General features: G+C 41.6%; 1 protein-coding gene across 4 annotated transcripts in view; it reads left to right on the top strand.

Moving 5' to 3' along the window:
* Positions 1-11,739, top strand: part of GART (phosphoribosylglycinamide formyltransferase, phosphoribosylglycinamide synthetase, phosphoribosylaminoimidazole synthetase) — a 39,285-nt gene that overhangs the window by 19,314 nt on the left and 8,232 nt on the right. For all 4 annotated transcript variants that reach the window (XM_017883932.1, XM_017883933.1, XM_017883931.1 and 1 more), the window contains exons 12-16: positions 2,068-2,162; positions 3,043-3,152; positions 3,503-3,701; positions 6,115-6,366; positions 6,583-6,735. In XM_017883932.1, the coding sequence (XP_017739421.1) occupies positions 2,068-2,162; positions 3,043-3,152; positions 3,503-3,701; positions 6,115-6,366; positions 6,583-6,735 (809 nt within the window). The remainder of the gene's footprint in view (positions 1-2,067; positions 2,163-3,042; positions 3,153-3,502; positions 3,702-6,114; positions 6,367-6,582; positions 6,736-11,739) is intronic.

Here is an 11,739-nt window from a genome sequence, read left to right as displayed (position 1 = left end):
ATTTTTTTTTTTTTTTTTTCTTTTTTTTTTTTTTTTTTTTTTGAGACAGAGTTTTGCACTTGTTACCCAGGCTGGAGTGCAGTGGCGTGATCTCGGCTCACCACCACCTCCACCCCCCGGGTTCAAGTGATTGCCCTGCCTCAGCCTCCCAAGTAGCTGGGATTACAGGTGCCTGCCACCGTGCCCAGGTAATTTTTGTGTTTTTGGTAGAGATGGGGTTTCACCTTGTTGGCCGGGCTGGTCTCAAACTCCTGAACTCGGGTGATCTGCCTGCCTCAGCCTCCCAAAGTACTGGGATTAACAGGCGTGAGCCACCGCACCTGGCCTGATTTCTTGAAAATATATCACATTTACTATTGTTCATGAAGTTCATTTATGGATAATGAATAAATTTTAAGACAAAATTTTTTACCAACTTAATTCAAGCTATACTGTTACCAAGAGGCAGATATTTTAAGTTTAAACAGATTTTCCAAGAATCGAGAACATTAAAATGCCATGCTAAAATTTATTTTCATTTAAAATGACTAGATTCCATTGAAATGACCTGTTTGAAGGGACTGCAATCTCAATTCTAGTCTGAATTATTTAAGTTATAAAGATGAAAAAATTGAGATGCCACAGTGTTAGTTGCTACCAGAGAAAAAGTTTTTTAAAATCAGTCTTTGTTTCCTATCTGAGAGTGACCCTGGGCTGCTGTCTTTATTTGAGTTAACTGCCAATGCCCTCAACTGTATTCTGGCACCTTGGTTTTTTATTATTTTTTTTTTATTTTATTTTGTATGCTTTTTAAAAAGACACTTCTATAAAAGCAAGGCAGCTTGTTTTTAATAAAACACCTATTTCTTCATGTATCACTGCATACCAGCAGGCCAGAGTTCTCATTTTTGCAAGTCAAGACTACAAAATCTGCAGTGTCATTCACAGATTTGATCTCTAAATGTGCTGCTCCGACTTGTAGGTCCTATACAGAAGGAAATGATGCACTGAATATCTTTGCCTGGTTTTGCTTTTGTCATAGTGTTTCTTACAGTCCTCAGCTATTAGGAAACAGATACAGTTATATATTATTGCAATTAAGAACTCAGTTTATTTAGGGATACTTGTGTACAGTTTTTACAAACCTGATTTTCATTTTTTTGACTTGATTAGGCATTCCTCTCTTGTTCATACCAAAAGTAAACTGAGAAAAGTTGTAGCAAAATATCAGTATGTCTACTTTTAAATAGATGGTTGCCAGGGTCTGGGGGTAGTGGGGAATGGGGAGTCATTTAATTGGGACAGAGGTTCAGTTTTACAAGATAAAGGGTTATGGAAATGGATGATGGGGCTGGGTGCATAACATTATCATTGTATTCAATACCATTGAACTTAAAAATGGTTAAGATGCTGAACTTCATGTTGTGTATATTTTACCTTAATAAAAAAATAGTTTAAATCAGTATATTTAGCAGCCTGTAAGAAGTACTTCTGGAAGAAATAGGTGATTGAGTTAGAATAGCGGTTCTCAGGGATGATGTAATCAAATCAGCTGGGGAGATTGTTCAAACTCATTTCAATTCCCAGAGCCTGCCCTAGACCAGTTAAATCAAAATCTGTATAGATGGGGCCCAAGCACTGACTTTAAAAAATTTTAAGCACTTTAGGGGATGTGAAAATCACTGGGGAGGCCGGGCGCGGTGGCTCAAGCCTGTAATCCCAGCACTTTGGGAGGCCGAGACGGGCGGATCATGAGGTCAGGAGATCGAGACCATCCTGGCGAACACGGTGAAACCCCATCTCTACTAAAAATACAAAAAACTAGCCGGGCGACGAGGCGGGCGCCTGTAGTCCCAGCTACTCGGGAGGCTGAGCCAGGAGAATGGCGTGAACCCGGGAGGCGGAGCTTGCAGTGAGCTGAGAGCCGGCCACTGCACTCCAGCCTGGGCGACAGAGCGAAACCCCACCAAAAAAAAAAAAAAAAAAAAAAAAGAAAATCACTGGGGATACCTTCTGCTTTAAATAATATTTTAAGATTAAAATAATTTTCCCTGGTGTTTAGGTGATGACTTGTTTTTGATTCTTTAGGGGTTTGACTTACAAGGAATCTGGAGTAGACATTGAAGCTGGAAATATGCTGGTCAAGAAAATTCAGCCTTTAGCAAAAGCCACTTCCAGATCAGGTCAGTGATCCTATACTTTGCTAATTCATTAACGTTGATATATATTGTGAATGGATTTGGGTTTTATATTTAACAGGAATTTTTCCAAAGTAATATTTGGTTACTGTAAGTTTTGCCCCGCTTAAGCCAAACCCAGTCTTCTGCTTTCTTGTCTTTAATATTAAGGAAAGTGTTTATCATCTGTGATGTTAAACTCAAAAAGATACGTATGCTCCTTTACTCTTTTTTTTTTTTTTGAGATGGAGTCTTGCTCTGTCTCCCAGGCTGGAGTGCAATGGCACCATCTTGGTTCACTGCATCTTCTGCCTCCTGGTTTCAAGCGATTCTCCCACCTCAGCCTCCCGAGTAGCTGGGATTATAGGCACCCACCATCATGCCTGGCTAATTTTTGTATTTTTGTAGAGACATGATTTCACCATGTTGGCCAAGCTGGTCTTGAACTCCTGACCTCAGGCGAGCCGCCCACCTCAGCCTCCCAAAGTGCTGGGATTACAAGCGTGAGCCACCACGTCTGGCTGGTCCTTTACTATTTAATTACTTTCTTAATCAATTCTTTGAGCACATAGTGCAGTCTCTCATAGGAAGGGCATCTCTTGTTTCAACCATTCTTATGAAGAAGTGGTATGTTTATATGTTATATAAACATATTAACATATTATATGTTATATTAACATGTTACATGTTAATCTGTTAAATGATTACATTCTCCCAGTTGATTTGATTATGTCATTTCTGAGAACAGCTGTTCCAGTCATCTATTTCTTCCAGAAGTATGTCTCAGGCTGCTAAATATACTGATTTTTTTAAACTAGTAGACATTTAAATAATTACATGTTTAATCTATTAAAATGTAGCAAGTAATTAATTTCCTCTCCAACAGGCTGTAAAGTTGATCTTGGAGGTTTTGCTGGTCTTTTTGATTTAAAAGCAGCTGGTTTCAAAGATCCCCTTCTGGCCTCTGGAACAGATGGCGTTGGAACTAAACTAAAGGTAATCAGACACCTTTGTGAATAAAGGCCTTTTATGAAAGATAAGAGGAAATTTACTGTATGTCAAATATATATTTTTCTTCTCTTGACATAATACGAGCTAAAAAGGACCGTACCAAATAACCGTGTAAAATGGCTAAAATATCTGCACATTTCTAATAACAAATTATTATTTAGATTATATTTGGATGGAAAGGTACTTTAGAGGATAAAGGGGATACTTTTAGACCAAGCAGCTTGTCAGAATTTCGTGTTCTTTTGTTTTTAGGTGTTAAGAGCAGCTAGCCAAATGGATAAGATACAACTTTGAACTTATTCCCTAATGTGGATGTTTATATTGTTCTTATATAGATTGCCCAGCTGTGCAACAAACATGATACCATTGGTCAAGATTTGGTAGCAATGTGTGTTAATGATATTCTGGCACAAGGAGCAGAGCCCCTCTTCTTCCTTGATTACTTTTCCTGTGGAAAACTTGACCTCAGTGTAACTGAAGCCGTTGTTGCTGGAATTGCTAAAGCTTGTGGAAAAGCTGGATGTGCTCTTCTTGGTATGACCAGCCATTTTAATCAATAACATATCTTTCTTATTGTATTTTAGCCCTATGTAAAAATGTGATTGGTGCCAATATAACTGGCAAGGGAGACTGTATATCACAAGATGCGGCAAATGAAATATAGGTAAAACTACTTGAATTAAATTTAGAGCCTGCTACCTTCAAAGCCCTCCTCAAGGGTTTGTCCACTAGACCTGTACTCCTAAACTGTCAGGCAGGCCTTATCTTTCTTCCCAATTTTTGGCCACCTTTTAACATCCGCGTCAGTCTCAGTAGCCTCCTCAACAAACAGGTCTAGGAGTTATTTCCTCCCTATTGGCCCTACGGTAGAGGCAGATGGGTTCCTGGCATTCCGGGTCTTAACTAAAGCCAAATTTTCCCATAGAGGGACATAAATAATATATGCCCAAGTTTTATAGAAGTATCTTTAACTATACATGAAATATTTCAGCAAAATGAATCTACAGGTTGATCAAGGAACAAAACAACCACTTTTTTTTTATTAAAAAAAAAAAGGGTCTCTCTCTGTCACCCAGGTTGGAGTGCAGTGGTTCAATCACAGCTCACTGCAGCCTTGACCTCCTGGGTTCAAGGGATCCTCCTGCCTCAGCCTCCCAAGTAGTTGGGAACTACAGGCGTGTGTCACCACACCCAGCTAATTTTTGTACTTTTTGTAGAGATGGGGTTTTGCCATATTGCCCAGGCTGGTCCTTGAATTGCTGGGCTCAAGCTATCTGCCCATCACAGCCTCCCAAATAAACTGCCTCTTTTATATGACCATTTAAACCAGAAATTGTGCCATCTTGCATCCCCACATGTGTGCACCTAATCTCAGCTGGTCTACCCAAGACCCCTTGAGCACCACCCTAGTCCTCCACATGACCCTTTTCCACTCTGACAAGATGAAAGAAACAACCAAACTGCAGCCACAATTACATATTGATGGAAAAGGAACAAAAAGAAGGTGGCTCAGCTACAGCAGATGACAAAAACTTCAGTTCTCCTTAAGAAGTTAAGGGTAAACAATATCTCTGGTATTGAAGAGGTGAGTATGTTTACAAATGAAGGACCAGTGATCCACTTTAACAACCCTCAAATGCTGGTAGCATTTCTCTGGGGCAGTAAACACTTTCACCATTACAGGCGATGCTGAGACAAAGCAGCTGACAGAAATGCTACCAGCATCTTAAACCAGCTTGGTGCAGACAGTCTGACTAGTTTAAGGAGACCGACTGAAGCTGTGCCCAAACAGTCTGTGGATGGAAAAGCACTGCTTGCTACTGGAGGGGATGATGATGATGAAGTTCCAGATCTTGTGAAGAGTTTTGATGAGGCTTCTAAGAATGAGGCAAACTGAATTGAGTCAACTTCTGAAGAAGAAAAAATGTGAAGTAACTAGGAGCTGCTATTTTACATTATGACTGCTTTCTAAAATAGTTTATGGATCTGATAAAATCTAGATCTCTAAGATTTTAAGCCCCATTCCCCTTGGACACTGCAGCTCTTTTCAGTTTTTGCTTATATATATATTTTTTTCTTTTTGAGATGGAGTCTCGCTCTGTGGCCCAGGCTGGAGTGCAGTGGCACAGTCTCGGCTCACTGCAACCTCCACCTCCCGGGTTCAAGCAGGTCTCCTGCTTCATCCTCCAAGTAGCTAGGATTACAGGCATAAGCCACCACACCTGGCTAATTTTTGTGTTTTTAGTAGAGACAGGGTTTGGCCATGTTGGCCAGGATAGTCTCGAACTCCTGACCTGATCCACCTGCCTCAGCCTTCCAAAGTGCTGGGATTACAGGTGTGAGCCACCATGCCCAGCCCACAATTTATTCTTTGTAGCTAATTAAGCTAAAGAAGCCTGGGAATAAAGTTTGAAACAAACAAAAATTGCCTTTCAACCACCATTTAGAACACAGTTTCTAATTTGGAGTCTGCCTATACCTTACATCTTGACGTGATATAATTGTAAGTAAAATGCTATACTTTTTAAGCTAGGGTATTTGGAGTTGGGCAGTCCTGGTTAAGTCACTTCTTTAAGGCTGTACCATCAGCTGAAAAATGGACTGATTAAAGATCAAATATATATGAAACAATTTTGAAACTAAACAGCTATAGAAATGATGTTATATTCAACTGAGCATTCATTCTGTGAAAGCAGTAGTGTTTGGATGCTGCATACATGCTTGCAGAGGTGTTACCTAATCTCACCCTTTGTGGAAACGAGTGCTATTTCTCCTGAAATCTTGCTTGGTGGAAAGTTCTGTTAGACAGCTGGTAGAGTACATTTTCTTAAATGTTTGCAGTACATAGCCATGTGTTAATTGTTCATGTTAAGAGTAGCCTGTGCCACTGTTTCCTAGACAGATTTATAAATACTCTGATTGGTTTGCTCTTGTCTTATCCCACCAGGAGGTGAAACAGCAGAAATGCCTGACATGTATCCCCCTGGAGAGTATGACCTAGCTGGGTTTGCCGTTGGTGCCATGGAGCGAGATCAGAAACTCCCTCACCTGGAAAGAATCACCGAGGGTGATGTTGTTGTTGGAATAGCTTCATCTGGTCTTCATAGCAATGGATTTAGCCTTGTGAGGAAGATTGTGACAAAATCTTCCCTCCAGTACTCCTCTCCAGCACCTGATGGTTGTGGTGACCAGACTTTAGGTAAACTCCCTCATGTTTAAACTGTCCTGCTTGGACATGTCTGAGGAAGCATTTAGTGGTTTTAGTCTCTCATTACTTAGAGCTAAAAGGGAGTGAATTACCTTGGTTTGCTACGTGGTCATTATTGTAGAACTGGTGTCATTCTCCAGAGTTGATTTTTATGTTTTGGTTTTCTATTCATAGGCTAAGTTTTTATCTTCTCTTTTCAACATACAGGGGACTTACTTCTCACGCCAACCAGAATCTACAGCCATTCACTGTTACCTGTCCTACGTTCAGGACATGTCAAAGCCTTTGCCCATATTACTGGTGGAGGATTACTAGAGAACATCCCCAGAGTCCTCCCTGAGAAACTTGGGGTAGATTTAGGTAAGATCACTAAAACAAACTTCTGTTCAGAAAATTGCTAAGGAAAAAAATGCATTGTGTGAGAAAACTATGGGTAGTTAGTGTACACATGATTACACATGGAAAATTCTTAATCATTGGGGGTTTTGGGAGGGAAAAACTCGTTGACCTTTTCTATCTCCTTTTGCTTCATTCTCTCTATTTATAAGACATAAAATATTGTCATGTAATTGGCTTACATAAAGTTGAAGTACTCTAAGCAGATCCTCCAAGGGGATTGGTAACTTCAAGCTCTATTAAGATGGAGCCCTACACACCAGGAAAGGAAATGTTAGCTGTTAAGTAATCCATATGCGAGATAAAAGCACCTAAACCAAGGCATAGAGAAGGGAGGCACATTGGAGAATCATTTTATGCTTAGAAGTAAAAAGTCTCAGGTTTCTAGTTAAGCAGGTGAGTAGGTGATAACATCATTAACATAGGAAGAAGAGTAAGTTTGGAGTAGAAGGTTTTTAAATCTTCATTGTGTTTATTCCAAGGTGACTGTGAGCAGAAGTTGAAGTCAGGCTGAAGATAAATTGGGTGGTATTTGCACATAGTAATAGTTATAGCCAAGAGAATGAGGGGGAGACCAAAAGGTTGTTTCTCAAAGTAGAGTGACTGTAAAGAACAGTCCAAAGCAGAGGGTAAACCATATAAAAGTATTATCATCAAATCAACCTGGATTTTTTCTTTCTTTTTTTTTTTTTTTTTTTTTTTTTTGAGACAGAGTCTCACTCTGAAGCCCAGGCTGGAGTGTAATGGTACGATCTTGGCATCTTGGCTCACTGCAAACTCCACCTCCTGGGCTGAAGCAGTTATCCTGCCTCAGCCTCCCATGTAGCTAGGATTACAGGCACCCACCACCACGCCCAGCTAATTTTTGTATTTTTAGTAGAGACAGGGTTTCACCTTATTGGCCAGGCTGGTTTCGAATTCCTGGCCTCAAGTGATCCGCCCGTCTCAGCCTCCCAAAGTCCTGGGATTACAGGCGTGAGCCACCACGCCCAGCCCCAAGGTAGGATTTTAACGTGACACTGGTCCACAGTGTCAGGTACAGCACAGAAATCTAGAATAAGCACTAGAAAAAGACTTGTGTATTTTAGAGTTAGGTCAAAAGGCAGTTTGCTGGTCATAGATACCACCCACTAGATTGTTGTGGCAGAGTTGTAGAGACAGTGGGTAGAGATTTCTGTTTGAAGAAACCTACTAGTAAAAGGGAAGTGGAATAATTTTATGCATGCAGCAAAAGTGAGGGACAGAGTCCTCCCTCCCTGTGTTTTTGTTTTGTGATGGAGTCTTGCTCTGTCACCAGGCTGGAGTGCAGTGGCGCAATCTTGGCTCACTGCAACCTCCGCCTCCGGGATTCAAGTGATTCTCCTGCCTCAGCCTCCCAAGTAGCTGGGACTACAGGTGCCCACCACCACATCCGGCTGATTTTTGTATTTTTAGTAGAGGTGGGGTTTCACCATGTTGGCCAGGATGGTCTAGATCTCTTGACCTAATGATCCACCCACTTTGGCCTCCCAAAGTGCTGGGATTACAGGCATGAGCCACTGTGCCCAGCCCCTCCCTCCCTTGTTTTTGTAGAATAAAGTCAGAGAAACTTTTCCAGCTACAGTCAACTAATACACATTGGCTTGAAGGAGTAGAAACTGAGGGAGTTTACATAAAATTACTTCCCTGTGAAGTATTAGTGAAATGAGCAGGCCTGGGGTGGAGCTTGAAGAGAGAAGTAGATAAAGCAGTCAAGGTCAAACAGGAATGAGACAGCGAGCAGGACTGAAGGCACAGGTGAAGCTGAAGCTGCTCATGTAGTTTCTCTCCCAGAGTAAAAGCCTGTATATGGCCTTGAAGCAAGAACAGAGAAAAATAGATTGGTTAGGTTGATCCAGCTGAAGCAAGCAGGTATTGGGGTCATTCATGGGGGAGAAGCAGTCAGAGAGATAGAGGTGAGTAGATTTGGTGAGCTAACCCAAGAGTCAGACCGTATGTGAAGCTCGGAGAGAACTTAAGAGTCAGGTAGGTTATGTGGAAGTGAGGAAATCAGCAAGGGAAGCTGGGAGAGTGGTCCCGCTGAAGATGGGATTTCAGTCTAGTCAGGGAAGCAAAACAGACAGGCCAGGCCAGGCTGAGTGGGAGTCTCTTCCAGGTCCATGGACTGAGCATAGTAAGGAGTTGAAGGATTTATAGGAGGGTGAAACTAGGGGTTTAAGACCTTCCTTGGGTAGAAATGCTTTCTGATGAGCATATATAAGAACCTTAATAAGTTTTTCATTCATCATCCTTTTCAAGTAGTTAAAAACAGTGGCCTGCTGATGAATGGGGAAAGGAACAGGACTGATTTGTGCATTTGCCAGTTTCTGTGGTATAAATACTCCCATCATAGCTGCTTTAAAAATGGCTGTTTAACAGTCTCTACAAGCTGGCTCTAGCACAGCACTAGTTAAAAACAACATAGTAGTCACCTCATTAAGAAACTGAAAGTTGATATAGCCATATTCCTGAAAGCAGTTATATTTTGAGTTACACAAATGTCTGTATTCCAGTAAAAGCCATTGCACAACTCCTTGCATCCAGCCTCTAAAGTTTCTTCCAGGAATCATACTTTGACAACAGATTTAAGTAAGGGCTTCTGGGATTTTTGTTTGTTTGTTTTTTATTGAGACAGAGTCTCATTCTGTCGCCCCAACTGGAGTTCAGTGGTGTGATCACAGCTCACTATAGCCCCAACGTCCTAGGTTCAAGTGATCCTCCCACCTCAGCCTCCTGAGTAGCTGGGACCACAGGTACACGCCACCACACTTGGCTATTTTTTGTATTTTTAGTAGAGACAGGGTTTCACCACATTGCCCAGGCTGATCTCAAATTCCTTGGCTCAGAGCAATCTGCCCACCTCAGCCTCCCAAAGTGCTGGGATTACTGGCATGAGCTACCACACCCGGCCAGGACTTTTTGACATTAAAATTACAACTTACATTATTCATGAAGTACTTGTTCATTTATAGAAACTAGACTCTTAGTCTGACAATGTTTTTTCCTAGAAATACTTTGTAAAACTTCACTAAAACAAGATCATAGTTTGGTAATCTGCTACTTGCCCTGCCATTAAATATATCATCACTATCTACCTGTCTTAGTAGCATCATTTTTGGTAACAAGTATTCCATTTTATAGATGTATCACTATTTAGTTTTAAGTTGCTATTGACTTTTAACTATTGAGAGCATAGTGAACAATGTAGTTACTAAATCTTCTGAGAGCTCAACTATTAAGAATGGACATTTTCCAGCTACTATAAATGGAATTGAATCTAAGAGTCATAGACATGTGATTCATTTTATGTTTATTTTATTTAATTTTAGTTTTAATTGTTTTTTTTTTTGAGACGGAGTCTCGCCCTGTCGCCCAGGCTGGAGTGCAGTAGCGTGATCTCGGCTCACTGCAACCTTCACCTCCTGGTTTCAAGCGATTCTCCTGCCTCAGCCTCCCGAGTAGCTGGGATTACAGATGTGCGTCACCACGCCCAGCTAATTTTTGTATTTTCAGTAGACACGGGGTTTCATCATGTTGGCCAGGCTGGTCTCAAACTCGTGACATCGTGATCCTCTGGCCTCGGCCTCCCAAAGTGCTGAGATTACAGGTGTGAGCCACCGCCCCCGGCCTCATTTTTAAAATTGTATCAACTCCAGGCTGGGTGTGGTGATGGCTCACCCCTGTAATTCCAGCATTTTGGGAGGCTGAGGTGGGTGGATCCCCTGAGGTCAGGAGTTCAAGACCAGCCTGGCTAACATGATGAAACCCTGTCTCTACTAAAAATACACACACACACACACACAAGCCAGGTGTGGTGGCACATGCCTATAATCCCAGCTACTCAGGAGGCTGAGGCATGAGAATAGCTTGAACCCAGGAGGCGGAGGTTGCAGTGAGCCGGGAGATCACGCCATTGCACTCCAGCCTGAACGACACAGACTCTGTCTCAAAAAAAAAAAAATTTATCAACTCCAAAGAATTAAAAAACTGATTATCGGCTGAGCATGATGGCTCATGTCTATAATCCCAGAACTTTGGGAGGCTGAGGCAGAAGAATTACATGAGCCCAGGAGGTCAAAACTAGACTGGGCAACATGGTAAGACCCTGTCTCTACAAAACAAGTTTTTTAAATAGCCAAGCACGGTGTTGCATGCCTGTAGTCCCAGCTACTCAGAAGGCTGAAGTGAGAGGATCACTTGAGCCTGGGAGATTGAGGGTACAGTGAGCCGTGTTCATGCCACTGCACTCCAGCCTGGGCAACGGAGCCAGATCCTGTCTCAAAAAAAAAAAAAGACTGGGCACAGTGGCTCACGCCTGTAATCCTAGCATTTTGGGAGGCCGAGGCACGTGGATCACAAGGTCAGGAGATTGAGACCATCCTGGCTAACATGGTGAAACCCCGTCTCTACTAAAAATACAAAAACTTAGCTGGGCTTGGTGGCGGGCGCCTGTAGTCCCAGCTACTCGGGAGGCTGAGGCAAGAGAATGGCATGAACCCAGGAGGCGGAACTTGCAGTGAGCCGAGATTGCGCCACTGCACTCCAGCCTGGGTGACAGGGCAAGACTCCATCTCAAAAAAAAAAAAAAAAAAATCCAATAGATAAACCAAATAAATAGGCAGAACTGATCGTAAACCTTATTATTTAATAAAAAGCTAAGTTCACATTGGCTTCCCTTTCTTAAGAGCATCATAAATAATTTAATTCGGTATAGTTTTTTTTAAAAATCAGATCCCATAATCATAGATCCCAAAGAACTATCCAGATTCTTTTTAAATTCAGAAATGTTGTGTGTGTGTATATAGGCCTTTACCTAAAAATCTTTATTAGAGATATTTGTTGTATTATTTGTGATAAGAGAGAATGTACTCTTTTTCTTTTTTTTTTTTTGTTTTGAGTTAGAATCTGGCTCTGTCACCAGGCTGAAGTGCAGTGGCGCCATCTCGGCTC

The sequence above is a fragment of the Rhinopithecus bieti genome, unplaced genomic scaffold (assembly GCF_001698545.2).
Source record: "Rhinopithecus bieti isolate Rb0 unplaced genomic scaffold, ASM169854v2 scaffold_13207, whole genome shotgun sequence".
In the NCBI taxonomy this organism is placed as follows: Eukaryota; Metazoa; Chordata; class Mammalia; order Primates; family Cercopithecidae; genus Rhinopithecus; species Rhinopithecus bieti.
Note: the sequence above shows the minus strand (reverse complement) of the source record. Positions and strands in the feature narration are given on the sequence as shown.